Genomic DNA, 27,755 nt, shown 5'->3' on the forward strand with positions numbered 1-27,755 from the left:
CAAGGCAGACTAAGCATGCAAATTCTGAAGACACATTTGATACCTTCCAAATTATTATGGATAAGCCAGAGCTTAGTTGCGCTGGCCCTCTGCACAGAGGTGAATTTCTCCTGCTATGTGCTGTACATATTTACTGTATTTACAAAGACACACACAGAATTCATACATATATCATACAGATTACCTTGTAGCCAGTCAACAGTCACCTAGGAACCTTACAATTACTGTGATGCACACCAGTCACTCAGCACTCCATAAGGACTGTGGGATTAGAATTCCCTTCCTCTATTGTCTATGTTCTCACATCACATCTAACACCCTAGTAGCCAAATGCCTCTTGCTTGGAAAGCAAAACCCCCTACCACTTGAGCTAAGGAAGAATCTCTGTTGGCTGCTGGCAGTACAGGAAAATTGTGCCCCTCTATACTTCTAGAATTCTTCATGGATCATTATGGCCAAGGAGAAATGGCCAAAGTTTCCTAGCAAGATAGAGGTAGAAAAAAACTTTTTTAGGGGGGAGTGTCATTGAAAATACCTGTTCATTTAGAGCCATTGAGGCCACAATCTTAGTAGGATTCAGAAATGAATTAAATATTGGTATGGAAAATGAAAAGTCTACAAGTGGCATCAGATAGCATACAAACGATTTATAGAAGGAATATAGACATTCATGCTTCAGGGCATAAGCCAAGCATGAACCAAGGGGGGACTAGGAAGAAATTTCCAGACAATAGGTTTTCCTAAATTGCCTATTAGGGTTTTTTTTTTTTTTTTGCACCTTCCTCTAAATCATCTAGGCAGAGACAGGATACTGGAATCAATGGATCACTGCTCTCATGTGATATGGCAATTCCTTTGCTCCTGTATCAGTCATGGATGATCCAGTTTCATGACTTTTGAAAATGACACATGATTTCAGCCACAATATATGATCATATGCCATGGCTATGGTTCCTTCTAGTAAGGGTAAATGATGAGTTAGGAGAGCTAGGAGCCAAAGGAAAGACAAAAACTTCAGTTGGTCACTTTCTGCTTAGTGCGAACCACCTCCCCAACCCCTTTGTTTATATTAGGCATGACACAGTACTGAGGCCCTCAACTCCTACTGAAGTCAATGGGAATTGAGGGTATTACTGACATCATACAGGACAGGGCTCATTATGAGCAACTTCACACACTATATAATTAGACTGTGGAACTCATTGCCACAGGCTGCTGTAGAGGTCAAGAATTTAACAACATTCTAAGAGAAATTGGATATATAAATGGCTAAAAGGTATATTGACAGTTATGATTAGAAGAAAAGTTGTAGAAGGATATAAAACCTTGTGCTTCAGAGATTACACCAATCTCTAATTATTAGGGGTCAGCCAGAGAATCCTCTGGTGGGCAGATTATTCCAACATCTTCCTACTGCATGGGGTTCTTGCACCTGCCTCTGAAGAATCAGCCGAACAAGATGAACAAAGCATCTGATCCAGTCTGGCAATTCCTAAGTTTTATCTTTCTTTGACTATTTTTGTGTGATGTCAGAATTCACATACACCATTTGTACAGCTGGTCAATTTCACTTTCTTCTCCAGCCAGATCAACAAAGGGAGGAACAGCAAGACTGGTTTGTGGGAGGTTGATGTATATGTGATCAGTGACTGGGCTGGTATAGAGCTAAGGAGATGGAAGTTTAACTTTTAATCCACTAATATTTCAACCGCTTTGGGGGGAATCATTTTCCTCTGTTTCTGCCCCCCCATCACCATCACCATGTATGTAATTGTTCATGGATGGAAATACTCTTCTTTCTTTTATTACTGTCACTGCTATCCTAACTGTGTTTCCTGTGTTTACAATGTTACAGTTGTGTGCATGATGCTTTACACCTCTCTCACATCGTTCCTAGAACGCTTGACCACCACAGCAGATGGGCACTGAATGTGACCCTGACAGCAATTACGTCTGTCCAAAAAGAACAGTCACTCTTCTGTTCTGCTCTTTGGTATATTACTCAGCTTTTATCATTAGATAAACTGCTGAGTTTTCTTACTTGTGTTCCTGTGCACACTCAGTCGTAGCAAAGCTACAATTTTATCTTGGAAAGTTTATGAAAGATCATGAAGCTGGTCAGGATGAAAAAGGGAAAAGTGGTACAACCTCTGTCCCCTTGAAGTCCCAGGCATTATTTAGCACCAAAACCACATCTAATCGGCATACCAAATCTTAAATGTCTTTTCAAAAATGTAGGTACTTGGAGTGAGATTTACAAAGGTATTTAGGCACCTAAAGATGAATGTAGGAACCTAGTGGAATTTACAAATGTGCTCCATGAGCAAGGCCACCTAAACCCCTTTGACTTTCAGTGGGCATTAGGCACCTAACTTGCTCAGGTGCTTCGTAAATTCCACTAGGAGCTTACTTGCCTCTCTAAGTGCCTAAATACCTTTGTAAATCTGGCTCTTAGTACTTTGTAAAAACTGCATGTGCCATTTTGTGCAACCAAATTGTTGCCTTTGATAGTTTGTAACGAAAAAGAAAATGAATGAAAAAAAAAATAAAACAGGTGAATGATAGTTTTTTATGATGGAGAAACCAAATGTTTGTTTGAATTATTTAACTCCTCAGAAGTGTTAGTGAAGAGTTGCTGTTTTTCTAAAACAAGTTTTAAAAAGAATTAGTTTTTTTATTTGAATAAAACTGTTAGCGCATAGCTAAGGGGTTTCAAGGAGAGCTGGTTTTTCCCGATGTGCTGTTCTGCAGTGTAGGGAGGGCTTATTTTCTACTTTTTTAATGTTTGTCTTTTATCACAGCTGGTTGCGGGTTTCGGTGAATGACAGTTTAATGTCAACAAGACATTTAAGAATAATAAAATTAGCCAAGATCACATATCATCCCAAGTAACAGATTTGTAAAGAATGAAAAGGAAAGCAGGCTGCTTGGTAATAATTAATAATCCCTCCAATATGCAAATCCCTTCCTTGAATGGAGGAGTGCTGTTTGGGCCCATATGTTGAAAACTCACTGGCATATGTGAATTGAAGTCTTTGCCTCCAAGCCTGTTCACTATCACTGCGCTCTTGTTGGGGGAGTAATGGGTCATGAATGCACAAGTATTACCTCGTAGGACTATGTCATTGCATGCACAATTCATATCCAATTACCCACAATTTTATGGCATATTTTACATGCATAACTCAGATATTAAAAAAAGAAGAAATCAGCCCTAAGGGTACAGCTACACAGCAAAAAATGCCACAACAGTGAGTCTCAGAGCCCGGGTCAACTGACTTGGGCTCACAGGAATCACACTATGAGGCTAAAAATAGCAGTGTAGATGCTCTGACTTGGGCTGAAACCCAGGGAGCGGGGAGGGTCTCAGAGCCTTGGCTCCAGCGCTAGCAGGAAAGTCTACACTGCTCTGTTTAGGCCTGTAGTGTAAACTGGAGTCAGTTGACTCAGGCTCTGAGACTTGTGGCCATGGTTTTTTCTTTTCTTTTTGCAGTGTAGCCAAGCGATAAGAGTCGTGCTCTGGTGCACTGTGTTACCACAGCGCTCTTGCTCAGCTCCTGTCTTCTATGGTGAAATTCACTTATTCTGTTGAGGGCCAGTGCAAGGTCTTGTCTACACAGTGACTTAACGCGCAGCAAGCCAGGGTGTGAATCTTCAGTGCACTAGCCTGCTAACTGGCTGTGTAGACCCTGCTACCATGCACTAACAGTTCCATAGTGCACTGGGATGTACTCCTATTTCAAGTAACCACCCACGCCCTGAGGAGGTGCTGTAGAGAAGGATTGTGGGGAAAGGCCTGTTAGCTTTCTACATGTCACAGAAAGTGCTATTTCAGTACTTGGCAATTAATACGCACAATTACCTGTACATAATAAGCAGCACAAAATGATTTATCCAAGTGCTTTGCATGTTCTAGAACATATTTTAAGGGAAAGAAAGCTATCAGAAGGAATGGAGGGAGAGAGCTGTTACTGAACATTTTAAGAAAGGGCTCATGGGTTAGATTCTGATCTCGTCTAAATGAGTTCAGTGGAGTTACTCCAGATTTACATGGGTTTAAATAATAAAAACATGTTAAAGGAATACAAAATAATGAATGGTAGAGAAAAGGTAAAATCTGGCACTCCTATTTACTTTCTTATAATGGAAGAAGAAGAGATGACATTCAATTACACTAATATACAAAGCATTTACATCTGAATGTTTTTAACTCAACTCAGAACCAGCTTGTGGAACTTATTGCCACTAAATATCCTTGTGGGTAAGTGCTCAGTAGAATTCAATGACATATTAGACATGGATAATGAGAACATCCCTGGCTGTGTTACTTAGCATTAAAGACATTCAGAAGGAACAACCTGGGGTTGTCCATTGTCAGAGACGGGACACGGACTATAGGGACCATGGGTCTGACCCAATATGGGAATTTCTGTGTTCTCCAAGTCTGTGTGGAGACAAGACATATCAATCAGTGTAACTGTCCTGTTAAAAAAAAAACATACCTTCTGGTTTATTGTAGGAAGTTAAATATCTTCCCCAGAATGCTGCTTTATCTTTTTCTATTAAAAAATCAACCATTATAGTAATTCACGCCAACAAACGTGCTCACATTTTTAGACGCCAAAGACAGTATCTCCAAAATACCTTGTCAAAAATTTGAACATATTATTAATAATTTCAGTTCATGTAACTTTGAATACTAACAGAGTAAATGTCACTAATAAAAGTCAATGTGTGGTCTGTTCCATCCTCTGCACTTTAGAACTTGTCATGATCATGACTTTATTATCTGAGCTTCATTTCTGATGCTAATACCACTCCACGTAGAAATGCATTATGAGAACATAACCTCAGACACAGGATGCTTGCAGATCCAGTCCTGTGCCCAGCCAAACACTTCCACATTCAACCTCTACTCTGAGTTTTAAGACTTTATGGTAAAAAAGCTTTTCCATGCTAAATCTTGGAAGACAAGTTCTCAGGTCTGGAAAAACTCTTCATAACCCCAGCTGGCTTGGGATCAGGAATATAAACCATGGTCCAGATTCTCTGCCCCTGAGCATCATAAAGAATCCAGAATCTGGTGCCAGCGGCCAAGGTTAGAATTCCCTTGGTATAACACCAACTACCCCTCACCCTGATGTAGGTGGCATATCAGGGGAGGGATGGGCCACGACGGGGGCCAGTGCTCATCTGGTCACGTAGGTACCACACCTGTTGTCAGAAATTAGAGAAACCCCTATGCTGCTCTAACTCACACGAGGGCCAGGGCAGTTTGAAAATCAGGGGCCATAAAAAGCTCCCCTCCCCTGGAGCAAGAAGGTCTAGGTGCAGAAGAGAATCCGGCCCTATACTATAATGGTGATGTGAAAGGGCAAATTTGATAACTAAACTTTTAGATTTACTTAATTTCTAATGAGGTCTATACCAGCTCCTTAGATTTGCTTATCTGTAGATCCCTAACAAAGGGGAAATGTCTAACCTAAAAAGCACTGAGTCAGAAGAAAAAAAAATCATAGGAAGGAACATGCAAGACATTATATATTTATATATTTATTGAAGAAAAACATTGACACCCCCTCAGATGCATACATCCATGATTCATAAATCACAATTGATCCAGGGTAGTAGCTTATTTCCTGACAATCTGAATGGGTTGTATGTGCCAACTTGCCATGCATTTCTAAGATACTGCAGATATGCCACTTAATTACCAACTAGTCAACTACCTTTAAGTATTCAGAGGGACATACATTATGACAAACAATAGTATTTTTAAGTGATTGTGCTTTAATTGCTACATAAAGTACAGTTGTTTGTCTCTACTCTGTGTAAAAGGTAGAGTTTTATGAAAAGCCATAACATGAATTATAAAAATACATTAACTGCAAACAATCTCCAATAACATTTTGAAAATGAAAGTCACCGGAGATGTAACTTTTCTCATTTGCATCTAATTAGAAGAGGTTACCAAAAGGCAGCTGATTTCACAATTTACAAAGGAAAAAGATGCAAAGTGTGTGAAGGGTAATATCTATTGGAGGAGAGTTTAGCATAGTTCTCATTGCATTGTAAGAACAGAAGTGCATGGGAACAAGGTTCCTATTAATTCCCATGATTAGAGCTGCTATATATATGGCCCAATGGAGATCCAGGTCATGTCTCAATTGCAATGTTTGGTATCCCCATGATATTGGTGACAGAGTACGCATATTGTATAGGTTCATTTCCAAAGCAGTGCCCCTTGAGCCAATTAAAAATATTTGTGCATCTAGTTCTTTATATATGTGGCTTTGAAAACATAACCCAGAGTGTGTAACTCAATTTTTTTTAAGCAAAAGGTAATATTTCAATGAGTTGCTTTTAAAACAAACATTTGTTTAGAACGATGAACTTTACAAATTATTCCAAACCTAGCAGTGTATCTCGTTATCTTTCTCTATTAATCAGTATCTTTTAATTTATCTTTCAAAGAACAAATCCAAATTGATGCTGGTTAGCAGAGGAAACACTTTGAAGAACTAGCTAGGACATTTTCATTGAAGGCAAAGTGGTGCAAATTCTCTAAATCCTCAAAAACAACAAGGAGTCTGGTGGCACCTTAAAGACTAACAGATTTATTTGCATCTCCAAATAAAATAAATCTGTTAGTCTTTAAGGTGCCATTGGACTCCTCATTGTTTTTGTGGATACAGACTAACACGGCTAACCCTCTGATACCTCTGAATCCTGTTTGACACATTACAAAGCTTAGGTGATGAGGTAGTGTTAAATGTTAATGACCAAAAATAACCTCTTTCACCTACTGCTCACTAATAAACTTTGCCCCTTCCTCTCAGGCAATGGCCTGGCCAGTGATCCATGCATTTATCACTTCCAGACTGGATGACTATAATTCACTCTATCTGAAGCTAAGCAAAGGCTCCAGTTTGTGCAGAATGCAGGTACCCGCCTCCCACACAGGTTAGGCTGCCATCAGCATATATCAACCTTATGCTCCAATCCCTCGATCTGAATCTTCTTCCACTGCCACTTGATGCTAATCCCACAAAGTCATTACTGGATCATCTCCCAGCTACACTAGAGATTGCTTCTTCATGGACTGCCAATACAGTTGCATTCCTTTGGGACAGTGAAGATCAGAAAGCCCAGGATGCACCACATGACAAATGGAGATCCAAGCTTCTGAATCAAAGGGAACACAGCTGTGGTACAAACTTTCAGGGAGAGTGGAGTAACTCAGAGCCAGACCACCTTCAGGAAACATTGCAAGACCTTCCTCTTTGATAAGGATTTCCTACCAGAATCAGAATGATATTGACAAATAGAGCCTCCTCTGAACAGAAAAGAAAGAAAGAAGACTTCATGAAGTCCCCTGGGAACTTTGCTTTTCCAATCATAGGTGGCAGGGGTTCATAAGAGTGATGAGCACCTATACAAAACCCAGAGGGAGGGAGGGAAGGAGATAGAGACAGATATATAGTAGCTAGAATTCCATTGTGTCAGTCTCCTAAATTTTAGGGCAATTTATAATTACTTAATTAAAACACAAATATTGTTCTTCATGCAAAGCATTTCCACACTAAGTTTTGACTTCTACGAGGATCCGTTTTCAGTCTTTAATTGAGCGTTTTGGCTCTGTTATGCTTTTTTAGAGTGCAGAGACATTCTTGATTTCAGCATAATGACATATCTTGATGCACCAGAATGTCTGAATTGCTTGTATCCTGTCAAGGTCACATCTTTTGCTGTAATTCAGCGGATCTCTGGTTGGCTAACACCATTGGCTCTGATGGAACTTTATTCCATCTATATTATCGTTATGCCTTGAAAATAAAATTAAAAAGGGGGATAATTCAGAGAAGCCTGCCCCAGTACTACTAGATATTGTAATAACTGCTGTCCAAAAGATGATAGCCAGAGGGAAGCCTAAGACCTTGACTATTTGTTACTGTAACAGTGACAGCTTTAGATTTTTTCCTCCTGTGGAATCCATAATGTAGCAATAGAAATGCTAAGGTCAAGCCTGACAACATATCCCTCTGCGACAGGGTGTCTATAATTACGCGATCAGCACAGACACTGCTGGCCCAATTTCGATCATGCTGGTAGAAATCAAGCATAACTCTAGTGAAGTGAAAGGAGTTACATAGGTGCAAACCGTCCCCAATGTACAGGAGCACCTCACCCTTGGGAGCTAGGGAGGTGTGATTATTCCCATTTTCCACCTGGTGGGATTTTCAAATGTGTTCAGTCTTGGCCTATCTCTGCTCCAACTGAAGTCCATGGGAGTTTTTACCCTTGGAGCAGAGGGGGGCCAATGCTGAGCTTTATGACGATCCCACCCTGAGAGGTTAAGAGCCTGATCAAAAGCCCCCTGAAGCCAATACGAGTTTTCCATCCACTTCCATGGGTTTTGGTAGGGTGACCATATTTCCCAAAGGGAAAATGGGACAGCGTGCGGGGCTGGCAAAAGCCGCTTACCAGAGCCCTGCCTCCCCCGGCGCAGGGCTGGCATCACCGCTCGCCTCCCACACGTTCCTCCACACCCCACTTTTTGGACAAAAGTGGGCATTTGTCCCGTTTGCTCTTGCCATCTCAGTTACACATGCCAGCATCAGTCACAGCACACCACACTACACAACTAATGAAGTGAACAAGACAAGAGTCATTCAGCCTAATTCACGACCTTACTTCGCCTCATTCACTGTATATAAAATGGGGAAGACTACAGAATTTCCCAATTAATCCACCAGTTAAAGAAGGTTAGTACAGGCCTGTAATCAGTTAATCAGCCAGTTTCCACACAAAACAAGGTAACAGAACAATGATATCACAAAGAGTGTTGATACCTCCGGCCAATTTCCTAGTGAGACATTTATTCAGTTTGGAACCTGGCATCTAAACAGAGCCTCCAAGCTTTTAGAGTTTTACCTACTGATTTAGAAGCACAGGCCCAGATTTGCAAAGATCTCAAATTCTCACATGCTCTCAAAGAAACTGCGGAATCACCTGATCAACATCCTCTAGAGCAAACAGGGAAAGATTAAGAATGAGCTCTCAGAACTGGATACTCTCATAAAAAAACAACCTTCCACATAAACTTCCTCGTGGCTGGAATTTACTAAAACTAGACAAGCCATTTACAATGCACACTTTGCTTCTCTACAAAAGAAAAAGGACACTAAACTTTCTGAACTACTACATGCTATAAGGGGCCACAGCAATGGTTCCCTCAACCCACCCAGCAATATTGTTAACCTATCCAACTATACTCTCAGCCCAGCAGAAGAAGCTGTCCTATCTCGGGGCCTCTCCTTCTGTCCCTCCACCCCCACGAACATGATACAGTTCTGTGGTGACCTAGAATCCTATTTTCGACGTCTCCGACTCAAGGAATATTTCCAAAATACCTCTGAACAACATACTAATCCACAGAGGCCTCCCTACCAACATTACAAAAAGAAGGATTCTAGGTGGACTCCTCCTGAAGGTCGAAACAGCAGACTGGACTTCTACATAAAATGCTTCCGCCGACGTGCACGGGCTGAAATTGTGGAAAAGCAGCCTCACTTGCCCCATAACCTCAGTCGTGCAGAACACAATGCCATCCACAGCCTCAGAAACAACTCTGACATCATAATCAAAAAGGCTGACAAAGGAGGTGCTGTTGTCATCATGAATAGGTCGGAATATGAAAAAGAGGCTGCTCTGCAGCTCTCCAACACCACTTTCTACAAGCCATTACCCTATGATCCCACTGCGAGTTACCAAAAGCAACTACAGCATTTGCTCAAGAAACTTCCTGAAAAAGCACAAGATCAAATCCACACAGACACACCCCTGGAACCCCGACCTGGGATATTCAATCTACTACCTAAGATCCATAAACCTGGAAATCCTGGGCGCCCCATCATCTCAGGCATTGACACCCTGACAGCAGGATTGTCTGGCAATGTAGACTCCCTCATCAGGCCCTACGCTACCAGCACTCCCAGCTACCTTCGAGACACCACTGACTTCCTGAGGAAACTACAATCCATCGGTGATCTTCCTGATAACACCATCCTGGCCACTATGGATATAGAAGCCCTCTACACCAACATTCCACACAAAGATGGACTACAAGCCGTCAAGAACACTATCCCCGTTAATGTCACGGCTAACCTGGTGGCTGAACTTTGTGACTTTGTCCTTACCCATGACTATTTTACATTTGGGGACAATGTATACCTTCAAATCAGCGGCACTGCTATGGGTACCCGCATGGCCCCACAGTATGCCAACATTTTTATGGCTGATTTAGAACAACGCTTCCTCAGCTCTCGTCCCCTAACGCCCCTACTCTACTTGCGCTATATTGATGACATCTTCATCATCTGGACCCATGGAAAAGAAGCCCTTGAGGAATTCCACCATGATTTCAACAATTTCCATCCCACCATCAACCTCAGCCTGGTCCAGTCCACACAAGAGATCCACTTCTTGGACACTACAGTGCTAATAAACAATGGTCACATAAACACCACCCTATACCGGAAACCTACTGACCGCTATTCCTACCTACATGCCTCCAGCTTTCACCCAGATCACACCACACGATCCATTGTCTACAGCCAAGCTCTGTGATACAATTGCATTTGCTCCAACCCCTCAGACAGAGACAAACACCTACAAGATCTCTATCAAGCATTCTTACAACTACAATACCCACCTGCGGAAGTGAAGAAACAGATTGATAGAGCCAGAAGAGTTCCCAGAAGTCACCTACTACAGGACAGGCCTAACAAAGAAAATAACAGAACGCCACTAGCCGTCACCTTCAGCCCCCAACTAAAGCCCCTCCAACACATTATTAAGGATCTACAACCTATCCTGAAGGATGACCCAACACTCTCACAAATCTTGGGAGACAAGCCAGTCCTTGCCTACAGACAGCCCCCCAACCTGAAGCAAATACTCACCAACAACCACATCCCACACAACAGAACCACTAACCCAGGAACCTATCCCTGCAACAAAACCCGTTGCCAACTGTGCCCACATATCTATTCAGGGGACACCATCACAGGGCCTAATAACATCAGACACGCTATCAGAGGCTCGTTCACCTGCACATCCACCAATGCGATATATGCCATCATGTGCCAGCAATGCCCCTCTGCCATGTACATTGGTCAAACTGGACAGTCTCTACGTAAAAGAATAAATGGACACAAATCAGATGTCAAGAATTATAACATTCAAAAACCAGTCGGAGAACACTTCAATCTCTCTGGTCACGCAATTACAGACATGAAGGTCGCTATCTTAAAACAAAAAAACTTCAAATCCAGATTCCAACGAGAAACTGCTAAATTGCAATTCATTTGCAAATTGGATACTATTAATTTAGGATTAAATAGAGACTAAGTCATTATGCAAGGTAGCCTATTTCCCCTTGTTTTTTCCTACCCGCCCCCCCCCCGACGTTCTGGTTAAACTTGGATTTATGCTGGAAATGGCCCACCTTGATTATCATACACATTGTAAGGAGAGTGGTCAGTTTGGATGAGCTATTACCAGCAGGAGAGTGAGCTTGTGTGGGCGGGGGGGGGGCGAGAAAACCTGGATTTGTGCTGGAAATGGCCCACCTTGATTATCATGCCCATTGTAGGGAGAGTGGTCACTTCAGATAAGCTATTACCAGCAGGAGAGTGAGTTTGTGTGTGTGGTTTTTGGAAAAAAGGGGGGGGGGTGAGAAAACCTGGATTTGTGCTGGAAATGGCCCACCTTGATTATCATGCCCATTGTAGGGAGAGTGGTCACTTTGGATGAGCTATTACCAGCAGGAGAGTGAGTTTGTGTGTGGGGGGGCGGACGGTGAGAAAACCTGGATTTGTGCTGGAAATGGCCCAACTTGATTATCATACACATTGTAAGGAAAGTGATCACTTTAGATAAGCTATTACCAGCAGGAGAGTGGGGTGGGAGTAGGTATTGTTTCATGGTCTCTGTGTATATAATGTCTTCTGCAGTTTCCACAGTATGCATCCGATGAAGTGAACTGTAGCTCACTAAAGCTCATGCTCAAATAAATTGGTTAGTCTCTAAGGTGCCACAAGTCCTCCTTTTCTTTTTGCAAATTCTCAGAAGTGGCTCCTACCGCGAGGCACTTAGATCCATATCGCTTGAGGTGCTATGGCCTGTATTATGCAGGAAGTCAGACTGGATGACCACAATGGTGGCTCCTTCTGGCATTAGACTGCATGGATATTTATTTCACAGGGCCCTGGCATTAGAGTTCTGTCAAGGGAACAGGCCATGAGACATCCTACGGTGCATTTCAGCACTATGAATCAGCAGTGACCTTCGAAAAGCACTCCGTTTGGAATAAGTGGTCATAGCCTTCACCCTGAGGGGGAAATAAATATGGGAGGGACTGTTCTAAGACCCTGAATATCATCTAATCGTATTCAACTGACGAGTCAAGTGCCAGCCTCATGGATTTATTCCTCACACAGAAAAAACATGCAGATGGATAAAGCTAATGTTCTTTAATATCCTTTCCAAGCTGCCAGCTGTATTTAAGCATTATAAACTCTTCCACTTATTCCTCTGCTCCTGCAGTGTCAGCTTCTTCCAACTTTAATAGCACTCAGCCCAATCACTGCTTTTTACCTCTTTGACCTCCACTGGAGAGAGCGGCACAGGAGAGAATTGGCTTTGTATTAATTGTCTGTGAGCCAAAGGATGATGTATACAAACTTTCTCATGGAACTGGCTAATTCAGCTCAGACCTGCAGTGCCAACCTAACTCCCATGGAATGAAAGGAGAACCAAAGATTATAGCTAAAGAAAACGCTGTGAAATTAAGTAGTTAGAGGCAGATACTTAATACCGCATAAGGACTGAGAACCAGAGGGCGACTGAAGATTGTGCGTCTCCTAGAGGTCTGAGAAATGGTAACTATTTGATTGTAACTGTTTCCTTTGTGATCCCTTCTGCAACCAGCTTTTGCCCTTAAATAGGAAATGTAAGATTCATTCATATTAATTATCTCAACCTGCCCAGTGTCACTTGTAAAATCCCTAAAGCAGAGACGACAATAAACTCTTGGGGGCTGATTCTGAAATGAACGATGCCGCAGAGTATTTCCCTGACTCAATGCCCCTGCATTGATATTAGGGGCACTGAGCTACTGGAGAGGTGCTGTCTTTCAGATGTGGAACGGGTCCCATAAGAGGAGAGATTAAAGAGGCTGGGACTTTTCATCTTAGAAAAGAGGCGACTAAGGGGGGATATGATAGAGGTATATAAAGTCATGAGTGGTGTGGAGAAAGTGAATAAGGAAAAGTTATTTACTTTTTCCCATAATATAAGAACTAGGGGCCACCAAATGAAATTAATGGGCAGCAGGTTTAAAACAAATAAAAGGAAGTTCTTCTTCACCCAGCGCACAGTCCACCTGTGGAACTCCTTGCCTGAGGAGGTTGTGAAGGCTAGGACTATAACAGGGTTTAAAAGAGAACTAGATACATTCATGGAGGTTAAGTCCATTAATGGCTATTAGCCAGGATGGGTAAGGAATGGTGTCCCTAGCCTCGGTTTGTCAGAGGATGGAGCTGGATGGCAGGAGAGAGGTCACTTGATCATTACCTGTTAGGTTCACTCCCTCTGGGGCACCTGGCATTGGTCACTGTCCACAGACAGGATACTGGGCTCGATGGATCTTTGGTATGACCCAGTGTGGCCATTCTTATGTTCTTAATTATGTCCTGAATACTTGTGGTCAGAGATCCTGTAGTACTTTTGACAAGAGCTGGGGTTGTTAGTCCCACTATGCTAGCAAAACTGCAATATGAGTAACTGCCTTCTGCCTATCTAAATTCCCTCAGCTGTTTCAATTGGATACAGTATTCTTCACTTCCTGCTCTGGACTAAATGACTGTGCAGTGTTGCTAGGCACTGTTAAAACAGTTGTGTCGTTTCACCCAGAGGTATCTGCATTTCAGTGGTAAGTGACGTGATAGCAATATATTTTGTTGGTACGGTAAAGCAGTGTGAGCTCCCTTGGGATAAAAGATGGTAAATAAATGATAGATTATTATTATTCTATTCTGCTTGTCCTCCAATTCTTTATTCTGAGCACATGTACACTGATGCAGGAGCCACTGCACCATCTTCTTTGTATTTCTAATGTAGAGAGAGTATTAAACGTGAACATCTGTTAAACTCAGAATACAGTGGAGTCAAATAAAACTAAGGGAACTCAGAATTAAGACAGAAACTCCATCTCAAAATCTTAACACACCCCAATAAGCCTGTATGTTACAGGGTCTCCAGATAGCAGGTCATCTTACATACACTAGGTGCTGCAATAGTTAGACATACGAAAGAGAGAGAGTTTAGAATTGAGTTTCACTCTCAGCTTTGCATTTTATTGCTTGTGTAGATTTTAGTCAGACCTTTATCATCAAACACCTGCAACAATGGTCTAATTATTCCTTAGTCCTGCCTTGGGTGCAGGGGACTGGACTAGATGACCTACTGAGGTCCCTTCCAGGCCTGTATTTTTATGGATCTATGATCAGTGGTGGGTAACTGTTGGGTCTCCTCGCTGTAATGCAATTTCCTTTGCTTTTCTTGCTAGTAGCATTAAAAAAAAAAAAAACAGAACAAGTAGAATCTCTGAAAACTAGACAGCAGGGTAACTCTATTGGCCTTAATGGTTCATTTCAAACCAAAAATGATCTATTCTCTGAATTACAGAAAAACTAACAGCGAGCAAGCCTTAATCCATTTGGAGGGTTGGGTAAGCATCCAGAAGTCAGAAGGCTTAGCCAAAAGCTATGCAAGCCTCCAAAGCTCTCAAAGTGGGTGTCAACACTGAAAAGTTACTGTAAAATTAGATTCCAGGTTTATTGTTTCCACCCTCCCCTTTCCTCTCCTCCTACTTCCCCCTCCCCGAGAGACCAGCTCTAGCTTGCTCCCTTCACAAACACAAAATATTTTTTCTTACTGCAACTCAGTGTGTTCATATTTCTGTTGGGTTCTTTCCTTACTAGCATTAGGGAGGCAGTGTGGTTCGGTGGATCAAGCCCTGATCAGAAAGTCAGCAGACCTGGGTTTTATTCCCAGTTCTGCCACCTTAGGTAAGTCACTCCCCTCTCCATGCCTTGTTTTCCCCTCCCACACATGTCTATTTAGATTTTCATCTATTTGAGGCAGGGACTGTCTCTCACTATGTGTTTATCCATCACTTAGCACAATGGGGCCCAAATTTTGGATTGAGGCCTCAGGGTTCTATTGTAATAAATTATAATTTCCCTCTTGCATCTTTTCACCAATAATAAAGTTCTGCAGATCAAACTACATCCTCACTTATACCCAGGCAACTGTTCTGAAGGCTAGAAGGCTGGCACAGGAGTTATGGAGAGCATGAGCTGGCTTCCTGATTTTTTATTACTGGTGATGATACCAGGAGAGAACCCAGTCTGACTCTAGTTTGAAGGAGTAGCAGAGAGAAAACAACTCTATTTGTAGATGGAGCAAACTGGAATGGAAAGTCACTGAGAAGCAGGGTACATGGAACCCCACAATGTAATTTTTAAAGGGTAGATCCCTAATGTAAGGATGCCCCCAGACTCGGAGAGCTCTCCAAAAACCTCCTGGCTTTATCTCAGAAAAGTCTTCTCTTCCCCATCCCAAAACTCAGTGCCCACCTGTGATAATAGGGATCTGTCCAGCTCTTTGCAGGAGGCTTCATCTCCAGCTCCTAAATCTCAAAAGGAAGACTGCATGATTAAGAGTATCCAAAGGACAGTGCATTCTGTGCTGTAGATCCTACGGCCACCTGAGGTTGCTGCTAACTTAGAAGGCAGTGGGGCTCAGAAGGATTATAGTTCAGGAGAGGGTTGTCCTAATTGAGCATCTATCTGGAGAGAAATAATTAGCAAGTGTGCAGGGGAGGTTCTTATCACACACTTTTTACTAATCTTTATGGAGGGGTTGGGTACAATTTGGAGATGGAGAAAGGTTTGGGCCTATTCTTATTTGGCCGGAAGCAGTTCACCCATCACTAGCGAAAAGCATGTGATTTCATTTACAACATTTTAATATGCAGGCTACTGACTAGTGAGACAGTTATCTTTGACAGTGTAAGTTCATATTAACACACTGTAAAACTACAATCTCCTAATACAACCAATATAGTTTTTGCTGTTTAATGTGTATATATTTTAATGGAAGCACAATTTTGAACCTGAGATAGTGTGACAGCCAGAATGCCTTTGCGTGATCTTTGCTGTGTCTGTCTGAATCTGCTCCGCTTAATATGCATGTTGGAAAATGCATTATTGCACTGTGAAAAACTGGAAAGTTGTGAAGATATCTAGCTATGTCTAGGATGGATTGAACAAATTATTATCTATGGATAGAAGAGATGAGCACTGCTAGCTGACATGTCACATCTCTAAACTGACTATTAGAGCTAGCTGGCTTTCTTTTTTTTCCAGTTGTGCATGCTCTTGGATGCATCTTGTGGAATCATTGTGGATGGTTCTCTGAGAACATCCATTCAGTGTGCAGCAGCAGTCAAAAAAGTGAACAGAACATTAGGACTCATTAGAAAAAGGATAAATAATAAGACAGTAAAGAACATAATGCCACTATGTAAATCCAGGGTACACCCACATCTTGAATACTACTTGTACTTCTGGTTGCTACATCTCAAAAAGACATATTAGAATGGGAAAAGGTCCAGAGAACGGCAACAGACATGATCAGGGGTAGGGAACGGCTTCCATATGAGGAGAGATTGAAAAAGACTGGGACTGTTCATCTTGGAAGAGACGACTAAGGGGGGATATGAGAGAGGTCTATAAAATCTTGACTGGTGTGGAGAAAGTGAATAAGGACGTGTTATTTACCCATTCACATAACACAAGAACCAAGGGTCACCCAATGAAATTAATAGGCAACAGGTTTAAAAAAAACACAAGGAACTACTTCTTCATACAGTGCACAGTCAGCCTATGGAACTCATTGCCAGGGGATGTTGTGAAGACTATAACTAGGTTCAAGAAAGAATTAGATAAGTTGATGGAAGATAGGTCTGTCAATGGCTATTAGCCAAGATAGTCAGGGATGCAACCCCATGCTCTGGATGTCATTAGCCTCTGACTGTCAGAAGCTGGGAGTGGACACAGGGAATGGATCACTCGATAATTGCCCTGTTCTCTGAAGCACCTGGCATTGGCCACTGTCGGAAGACAGTATACTTTGCTAGATGGACCATTGGTGTGACCCAGCATGGCCGTTCTTGTCATTTAGGTTTAGGAGAAAATAAAGTGAAATTCATCCAGAGAGCAGAGGGTTAACACCAGGTGCTGCCCTCCACGTCAGATCTGAACAGAGGCTGCACAGCAGGGCCATGGGAGGAGCAGCTGTGCGGAAGTTCCTGCACACCCTGGAAGAGTTCTCGGGCCTGGCTCGTCACACGCTTGCACAGCGGGCAGTGATGCATGCGGACGAGTGGACACAATTGGCAGCGGAGGACCACAGCTGCTATTTCAATCCACACAGTGGCACTCAACGACCAGGAAGCCAGTGGTGCTGGAACAATATAAACCAAACTGTAAACCCTGTATATGATGGAAACCACTTCGAGCCACGGGGTGCAGCTGCAGCCTCAGCACCAGCACATATGGCAAGAGCTGCATTGCTGCCAGATCCTTTCTCCAGGTTGGAGGTGGCGGATTTCACCTTTCTAACCCCCCTCGCACTGCATCCACCTAGAGCCCAAATACTCTGCCTTCTCACACATTGCATGGGTTTGGTCTTTAATGAATGATAAGGCTAGAGTTTATTCCAAAAAGGCGTGGGGTTTTCCTCTCCCTTTTTTTATTTTTCAAGAATAAAGACGGTCAAACACCCAGTTAAGTAGCTCACATGGGTTTTCTGAACCAGGACTTCCTGAACAGGACTGTTGAGGATCTATTTTAGGAAAAATAAAGTTGGGGTTTTTGTGGAATCAAGGCCATACGGAAATAATTCCACTGCATCAGTACAGGCATCCCTGTGAGTGAGGAATCCTCATTATTCAGCAGTACCCTTTCAGACAAATATTCTCCCCTGAGGTTTCTATCTTTCCTTTGACTCTCTTACAGGTTTTGACTCTTTTCAAGTCCAACGTTTTCCACTGCTATTGCTCATTAGTTTGAACTAGTTTTACCCCTAGAACATCAAGGATGGCACTTGTTCTGTGTGGAAGAATGAAAAAGAGAAAACTCCTCTTCAGTTTCTTCTCTTTCTCCCAACCAACAGGCGCCCTGGCTTCATGACAGCCACCACACCCTCCCACTGTCTCTTCACAACACTTCAAGGCCTCTCACATTTCCATAAACCCTTGGACAACTCCCTGCCACCCTCATGAAGCAGAACCACCTAAGCCCTTCCCAGGTCTGATTTTCCTCTCCCCTCAGCCGCAAGCCCATCTGACTCTTCTGTCCTGCAAACAGTTCCCCCACGCTGATCCCGGCTGAGATCCCAACATGACTGGCTTCCCCTTCTTGATCCCAGCCTCTGGATTACCAGCAGGTCAAAAGTGCTCAGAAACTCTTCCTCGTGCTAATACAGCATACACAGAAATAGTGCCCAGCAAAACACTTTATGGAACATCCATTACACAGAGATCACCCACCCACTTCTCCCCATGCAGAGATTTTGCTGCAGAGCTCCTTCCTGTGCAAGGTTCTGATTATGACTGGTACTCCACTAATTGTCCGGTGCCTTATCACGGCACTTGGTCACTTTAGAATCTCACCACATTATAATTTTACAAGCAAGAATACATCTTTAGGGACACTTTGTAAAATAAGAGCAAGGCCATGCAACACAATATTTGACTGTCATGGCGATGAAGCAGAGCATTTTTACAGCAATTCTCTTAACACTGCAAAGCCAACCAAATTTTCCTTTCTGGTCTTAAGCATGCAGTTAACTAAAAGCACGTGATATCAAGGCACTGAGTTGTCTTGTTTCAGAATTACTTCTCTCTTACCAGCATCATACAGAAAAGAGTCATAGGTTGTGAGGGATTTGTTTCAGGTCACTGCAGCCCTAAAAACAGAAGAAAAATGACTTCCATTCCCTAACTGCTCAGATGACCTCAGCAGCCCTTGCTAATGATAGTGCAAAGGGCTCCAGTTACTAGTGATTTGCTCACTTAGCTCATCCAATCCTGCAGGGGAAATTCTATCACACAGAACTACAGTGACAAGAAAAATAAAAGCTATAATTCAGTTTTCAGTATTGAATAATAAAAAATAAACTTAATGGATACTATCCTGCAAGTGTAATTTACTTTGAATTTGGAAAACAAACCACCTGACAGCGCTATCATTTGTAAGTTAGTATCATCCATAGATCCTTGCATGATGAAAGAAGATATGAACAGGCTTTGACCTGAATTCTTTTCTACTGATCCAGATGAACCGTTGGATAATTACAAGCACCGATAGCTACATTTTAAAAGGGACTAGTGATTTTGAGGAGGGCACCTCAATTTTTGGGTGCCAAACTTGACACACCTTAAAGAAGTGGTGAGCATTTAGAAAGTGGTGAGCACCTGCCCACTGAAAACCAGGCACCCTTAAGATGTTTCAAGTTGGGTCCCCACAAAAATGAGGCACCTAAAATCTTGCAAATACAGACTAACACGGCTGTTACTCTGAAACCTAAATTACTGGTCACTTAAGAAAATTTAGGCCAGGGCAATGTTCTGAGATTCTTTCTTGTGTTTGGCTGATGGCGACACTGCTGGTATGTTTTCTGAAACAACATCTAATCTTCTCAATGTGGTGGAAGGAAAGAGTTTATTTTACCTCCTGTGGCTGTTACAAGATTCATAACAACTACTGTGAAATGGGCATGACCCAGTCAAATCAGGAAAAAACCCTAAACAACTTCATGCCATATATGGGGGCCTAATTGTCAAACATCTCGCCTTGCCATGCCTTGTGCGTCAGTGTCTACCCACGTGCAAAGCGAATGTAAAACACGACCATTCTGCTTTGGGAGCGTTTTTTCTACCCGAGGGGCAAGGCTGTAGGGTCTACTTGTGCTCTCTCAACAGTTTTCCTGTTTAATTCTACTGACTTGAATGGAGTGACATCAGTGTGAGAGCAGAATTAGGCTGCGGAAGTCTCAGAGGCTATTTTAAATACCCAGTCCTGAGGATGCCTTTCAGGTGGGTTGTCTTTTTGCCCTGCTGTTATACCTCAAAAATGTAAGATTCCATTTATTACTCTGACCTTGCAGGCTGAAAGATTTTTGCCAGCCCCTAATTTCTTATTTTCCCTTGACACACAGTTAAAAGCACCAATCAATCCAATAGCTAGAAAAAAATCTGCTGGCATTAATCTTATTTCTCATTTTAAGTACGGAGAATATTCTGAGTTCCATGTCCAGGCATTTGGCTTTGAAAATGCCATATTATGCTCCTACAGTAGCTATTAAACATGAACTAAGGGCATCTATATATAGTTTGCTATACCGTGCAGAATACATTTTATAGAAACACTTGAACTGTCATGAGGGATCATCAGACCAATGGTCCATTCACCTTGGCAGTAGTCAGTTCCTAGCGGTTCAGAGAAAGATGAGCCCCGCCCCACCAATCGTCCTATCAGTTATACAGTGATGCCTTCCCAATGCTCAAAAGCTAGCTGTTTGGGCCAGGGGTGTCCAGTGGATGTATGGGCTTCTCAACTGTGGCCCTCCAGGGTGCTTGTGGTATGACGACTATGTGCACGTTGTCAGGAATGGAAAAGTGGCTCCCTGAGCTGCAACCTACGATGGCCAAGCTGAAGGGTCTGAATCAGCCCCATCACGACGTGGAGGATGTAGGAGAGCCACCTCCACAGCTGCTTCACACTGCTTCTCCTGCAGCCCCAGGAGCTCTCCTGGGAGCAGTCACAGCAGTTGCTGTCCCTTCCCTGATGCATCTGCTCAGCACCTCCCCCCGGCTGGCTGCCTCTGCACTGCAGAGGAGGGAGAAGAGTAGCTTTTACTGCTCTGTTGTCCACGTCGCTGCCGGAGCCCCACGAAGAGCAGGGTAGAAGCTCAGCAGGCTCTGCCTGAACCTAAGGGAGCACTCAGCAAAAATGTCTCCCCTCCCCCACACAGCCACCCAGGGCAGTCCAGGGCAGGGGAAACAGAGAAGAAACGGCGAAGCTTTAACATGAGCCAGCTGACAACAGACTTGGAAGGACCCTCAGGGGCCATGCTCCAGATGGGGGTAGCTGAAGCTTTGCACATTCCAGTACCATGTGCTGAGGAAAGGGAGGTAGGAGCCAGAGGGCTTGCTGGGGACTCCCCCACAATGGGGAAATTCCCAGTAGGGGACTTTGGTGGTTTCCTCTCCCTCTGCACTGCCTGAGTATGGCCCCTCGACCTTTCTGAAATAATACGTTTCGCCCTCAGGCTGTAAAGGTTTGACCCTCTCTGGCTCAGGTTCTGAAGCTCAAAGACTGATACAATAGCATTCACGAACACTGACACTTAAAAATATATTGCTAGTCCCAATATACAAATGGGTTGCTCCCTGTCACTTACTGTATCTCTGGGATAACTTCATTATCCATTCATGGAGCTAGAGAGGAAAATGTGTGTCTGGAGAGCTAGTTCTTAAAGACTTGAACTGTTTGTATGTACTTACAGGAGGAGGCATTAGTCCCTTCTGTTGATGCTTGTATCCCAAACACGGGCTCTGCAACACACAGAAGGTAACAACAAGGTCATAAGGAGATAACAAAAAAAACATCACATTGTATTGGAAGATCTTAAACTTATCTTTCCCAGAAAAAAGATAAAGAAAACCATCAAAGGAAAGAAAAAAGAAAAACAACTCCAGAAAGTGAGGCACTTCGAAGTCACTACAGCAAGGGACACTCCATGAATAAACAATTAATGCAAAAATGTCCTTGGAGGGAAACATAAGAAAAAATTGGCAGTGGTAGGAACAACGTTTTCAGCTGCCTGTGACAGAATCAGGGGCCAGCCTCAAAGCAGAGGGCCTGAAAGTGGCCATTCTCTTCTGCGTATTGAGCAAGGAAGTGCCAAGAGCAAGTAACTCTCTAGAACAACATCAAATGGGTCATCAAGGCTACATGTAATAACAGTTGTGCTTAGGGACTGCTGTGACTAAAAAGAAAGCAGCGCCTATGAAAGCCACCAGGTCTGGCCACATCCACAGCCGGAAGGGGGCACAGACACAAACCTGCGCAAGGAAGATATGTTCAAGAACAAAACTGCACGTAGTGGCAGCACAATGTGGTAAAAAAGAAAGACTGAAGAAAAGCAGACTTAAGCGGGCAGGAGTGAATCACAATCTGTAGGACAGGTGAAGCAACCAGTTCTGGGAGACATATAATGATGGGGTAGACTTCAGAAAAATTACTGGAAGCAATTAGTGTACGGAAGCAGGCTAATGGGTCAATCAAACCAGGCCCAGACCTACTGAGACAAAAGGTACGAGGCCCAAACGCATGCAACAAAACCAGGGCATGTATTTAGGAGTTGCAGAAGATCTACCCATCGAGGGTCTGGCAATACATAGTGTAACACATGAGTACAGTAGTCATATGCAAAGGTGTGCAGGACAGCATCTCAGCTAGAAAGTAACAACACAGAACCCATGCAGAAAGAGGACTTTACTTGTGGTAGCAGTAGAATACCATGCAACCAGTGAGAGGAAGACAGAGCCAAGGAATGCCCAGCATTGAACAACAACGCCAAGAATGTATAGTGAGGTTTTTGGTAGACCATTGGGCAGAGGTTAAACACACTGCCATATTCCCAGTAGAGATCACAGGGTCACAGGGTGGGTCACAGTAGGTACACCAGATGAATGAGATATTTGTAGCCCATTGGGGTTCGAGAATAAGGCCGAAAAGGAATAATCCATGTAGAGGGAAACCACACTTGAAGTTAAGGTGACTCTGCAAGTTCCTTCAGCTCCAAAGATACAAAAGCAACACTCCTAGGCAACCGGATGGTGGCAGTCTAAACAGGAGCACTGTACACTAGTCCATCTCCAATCAACAAAGAAGATCTAATGTGCTCATCTGTATTGCAGGGTGTATGAAATTGCAGGGTATTCTGAAACAGCTAGAGGATTCTGTAATGATTTACAGAGCAGAAGTAGCATAGATCCAGGATTAACAGCTTTGTGGGTATGTTTGGATGTACAAGAGCTGAATAGAGTCATCCCGACCCATCCCGACTCCATACCAACGTAAGATGATCTCCTATGCTAAGTGGCCAACACTCTATTCAGAATTCTAGAGAGACAGTGGCTGGAAACAGTCCCTTGATAAGTAGTCATCAGATTTATGCACTTTAATACTCCCATTGGTGGAAAGTAGTTTTGATATTTACTATTTGGCATTAAATCTGCAAGTGCAGTATTTTAGCAGCAAATGTCCTTTTGAACACCTCAGAGACCACATCATAGCCTCTGCCCCAGTCACAGCAAAGAGGAGAATATTCCTGTGCAGAAGCAGGCAGTGGGAAGAACACAAGTAGCAAAAACGCAGTTTATGTGAAGAAAGAAGCGCTGTGTACAGGTTTTGTTCTTACATCACAGGGGGTGAGGAAATGAAAGTGAAGTGCAGGCAAGGGCGAGCATGACACTCCTCTGAACAAAACTGGCTCCAGTGCTTACAGGAGCCCTTGCTATTAACTGTTTGGTCTAACATGTCTCAAGTGAAGCAATACTGACAGCCACACTGAGAACATGAGCGAATCCTGGATCCTCTGATGGGCATTTGTTAGACCCCAGTGCCAAGATTTCCCAAGCTACCACATACAGAGATGCATCAAAGGACAGGCTGCAGGCATGCTCAATGCAAATTCTTGTGGTCACACTTTTCTCCTTGATCTAGCCTACAAATGTTGTCATCTCAGACTAAAAGAAGCCTTTGCCAAAAAATAGGTTTACCATATTTGAACATTCAAAAAAGAGGACACTCCACGGGGGTAGGGGGAGAGGGGGAGATTTGCTCATGCCCCCCCCGCCCCGCCCCAACTCCACCCCTTCCCCACCCCTATTCCAACCCCTTCCCCAAAGTCACCACCCCAACTCCGCCCCTTCCCTGTCCCACTGGACCCCTTCCTCAAATCCCCGCACCAGCCCTGCCTCCTCCCCTGAGCGCTCCGCATTCCTCCCCCTCCCTCCCAGCCATGCAAAACAGCTGTTTCGGGGCGCAAGCGCTGGGAGCTCGGGGGAAAAAGCAGACACTCTCTCGAGTAATCAACATTCACTTTCTTTCTCGAATAATCAACATTCACTCTCTTTCTTGAATGCTCAACTCTTCTTTGAGGAAAAATAATAATGGCAAAATCCCAGACGTTTTTAGATATTTAAAAATTCCTCCCGGATGGCGATTTAAGAACCAAAAAGCTGGACATGTCCGGGAAAATATGGACATATGGTAACCCTACCAGATATGGCATTCCAGAAGAGCTAGCGAGAGACCACAGTCCCTTTGCCAGCCCGGATCTGTGCAATTTCGCAAATCCGTGGGATGTATGTCTTACCCACCCCAGTCTACAACTTCCTCAGCCAGACATGGTAGGAGAGACATGACCATTTATAAAGTATCACTACAGTGTTATATTGACCATCTACCATACAGGGACCATTCGTAAAGTAACACTAATTTTTTAATTTTTTTTTAAAGCAAGACAATCCAGTCTGAGTGCCCCTGGAGCCTAGAAACACGCCCCTCATACGCATGGAACACTTAACAGCAGAGCTGTTCAAGGGCAGAATGCTGAGAGGGACACTCACACCAATTGGGCTACACACAGAAGAGTTCAGAACAGACTGAAACAGCCTCAAAGGTAGTAAAAGCACACACCAAGAATACGACCTGCATTCATGAAACCTGCAGAAGGGCAGTACCAGACTGCAGATCCGGTCAGGTTAAGCCACCCATAGGAGAAAGATAAATGAGGTGCTGGTGACGTGATCACACAGGTCGTATGGAATCACTAAGGGACAAGAAAGTGTCACTATGAGCTAGCCAGGAACCTAAGTGAGCCACATAGCCACCGAGGACCCACTCTTACATGAATGGGAGATAATCATCGTGTAGCCTGCAAGGAAACATGAACATATGTGACACTGCCATCCTACAAAATGCACATGCACAGGCAGAGAGTCAGACACAGCTACTTGCCAGTTGGAAAGATTCTGTTATGGACCAAGTGTAAAGATGTGTTCCAGCAGCTGAAGTGTTACTAGCAACCTATAACCCAAGAAGAGGTCAGGTGAGCCGCAGCACGCTGAGGATTGCAGTGAACGACGCAGGACAACGTATACAGCTCAGAGACACTGGAAGTTATGCTTAACCCCTTCTTTAATTGTTTGCTAAAGAGCACCTCCACGTTAAAGGATTAAAAAATAGTTCAGGCCTATTTTAAAGTCACCAATCCAGGGCCAGTATTCAAGTCACTCTCACTCCCACATAATGGAGCTCTGGCTCCAGGCAAATTGTTATATGCAGAATGAGCTAGAGAGAGCAGACCTAGGTCTGAAGAACTAATTTGAGAGAGACGAGACCACTTAATTTGACTTACGTGAGGAAGTTTTTGCTCCTTCTGTTGATACGGGTGTCTTGCTGGACTGCTCTGTAAAACATAAAAGGTAACAGGAGGTTACAATATGGTTTCAGAAGATCCTGAACTCATCATTCTTAGCAGTAAAAGCCAGTTTATCTGTTAAGAAAGGACTGGCTCAAGAAAAAAATTAAAGCTCTAAAAAGCAAGCTCAGACTTCAGCCTCAGGGGGGCAAGGATGCCTACGGCTGTTGACTGTCTACTAGCAAAATAGCTTCCTGGGGGAAAACACAGGATGATCTATGGCTAGAATGACCCTGTTCAAGTCTCTCATTCTCATCTGGGAATAATGGATCCATGGCAACTGAGGAAAAGCACACAAATGCCTGTATTTATGGAGCAGTTCAATGAGTGTATTGAGTCCTTGTGCTTCTAAGCAGTTGGATTTTGCAAAGAAAGATTTCTGGTCATCCTATTTTACTTGTTCATGAATATATCCAATGGCATCCTCCTCTACTTCATGGAAATCTTCTAACTCACATGCACAGCCAACTCCCACTCATGGTGGAGGTGGAAGACTCTGCTTTGGAAGCCAGCATTCATGTTGCGCAAAAGTGGAGTCAAGTTGTTGCTATACAAAAGTCCCAGGGAATGACTGCTCTTGGCATAATGCCATAGGCTTCTCCCCACTTTGCTTGTTGATATAAAAGTCGGCGGCAATGGTACATGATAGAACCAGCACTTAGCTCCTTGCTAAATGATTAACAGAGTGTCTAATAAGTAGATGGATGGCTTTCCGTTAGAGCGGGTTTCTGTGGGGACCCAGAGCACTGAACATCCATATCACAATATGCTATTGTGTTGTCTGGCTGAGTAGAACGCTCTTCAGCACATGTTCCTGGACTGTACATTTTCTGAAGTTGTCTAGACAGTTATCAAGCACTGAGGTGGTAAAGTTCTTTATTGCTGCACAAGTTACAACTCCATTGGTAGTACAATATCCTCATGCTTGGCTGGAGAACGAGAAGGGTCATGGATGACACCATTTCCAGAAGTGTCGGGAACATCCTGCTTAGAATTTTAAGCATGCGAGCTTCCAGAAGATCAGAGAAAAGGAATACAGAAGAAGAACGCAGAAGACATTTGGGAAAAGAACTCCGATAGCCACTGGCCATACTATAGTGTTAGATCTTCCTGAACAACTGTGGTCTGTGCCCAACTGTTCAGCCCTGTCACATTGTTCAAAATATTCCAACTCCCTGGGACATTCAGATTGTTCCCATTTTCTGTAGTACTACAAAAATACAGAAATCCCTTATCGAGGCACGAGTTAGTGGAGGGACATCTGTCCACGATTATCTTTCAAGGCAAATAAGACTACCAGGTTGTTCTCTGTTCTTGATCCTGAGGTTGCACATGGACATGACCAAGATCAAGAACCAGTCTATGTAATTTCACTCAATGTAGCTGCAATCAAAGCTTGATGTAAGGCCTTTGTATTAGAATCTGTTCACCTTTCTGGCCTCCCTTTTTCACTAGCTCTTCTGTTTGGATTTTTTCCCTTGTGGCCCAGTTTCCTTTGGCAAATTTACTGTTTCTCTGGAACACTTGGTCCACGATTATCTCATGATGCTGGAAAAATTGTTATGAAGTGCTCCCCCACTACTCTGCGGTGGGTGCTCTGCAAATGAATAGTGTACATATGCATATAAAATACTAGGGTCAAAATCTTGTCACACAAGGTCATAGCACGTGAGGGTGCATGGCTGGGCACCAGTAAGGATCTATGCAGCTTGTCAGGGATGGAGACAGTGCACTGATATATAATTTCAGCTGCCCAAACAATTAACTCTTGTTAAAAACAAGAGGGGACACGGCAGGTCTGGCACTTCAGACATCTCTGCATCAGGCCGTACTGGAGCAACATTTTCTTTTCTTCTTAAAGAAACAGTGCTCCATTCAGTGCCTGTGCTGAGCTGGGGGAGCCTCTCTCATCATTCTCGTTACAGGCTGAGCAGTATCAGTCAAAGCTTAGCCCATGTTTCCACAAAGACAGACAGCAAGTTGCATTTGTAGCGGGAGGTATGACCAGAAGCTCGGCACCAACAGGGCTTCCAGAAGAACCACATTCAGAAAACAAGTGGCACAGT

The 27,755-nt window shown here is 43.4% G+C and overlaps 1 protein-coding gene across 10 annotated transcripts in view; it reads right to left on the reverse strand.

The window, feature by feature from the left end:
* The window catches only part of NRG1 (neuregulin 1), a 707,377-nt gene that overhangs the window by 149,088 nt on the left and 530,534 nt on the right, over nucleotides 1-27,755 (reverse strand). For 7 of the 10 annotated variants that reach the window (XM_073345920.1, XM_073345921.1, XM_073345919.1 and 4 more), the window contains 2 exons: nucleotides 25,627-25,677; nucleotides 21,701-21,751 (listed from right to left, as the gene is read on the reverse strand). The exons of 1 other annotated variant lie outside the window; for it this stretch is intronic. In XM_073345920.1, the coding sequence (XP_073202021.1) occupies nucleotides 21,701-21,751; nucleotides 25,627-25,677 (102 nt within the window). The remainder of the gene's footprint in view (nucleotides 1-21,700; nucleotides 21,752-25,626; nucleotides 25,678-27,755) is intronic. 2 more of the 10 variants (XM_073345922.1, XM_073345924.1) reach the window with 2 other exon arrangements.

Source organism: Lepidochelys kempii, chromosome 5 (genome assembly GCF_965140265.1).
Source record: "Lepidochelys kempii isolate rLepKem1 chromosome 5, rLepKem1.hap2, whole genome shotgun sequence".
Classification (NCBI taxonomy): Eukaryota; Metazoa; Chordata; order Testudines; family Cheloniidae; genus Lepidochelys; species Lepidochelys kempii.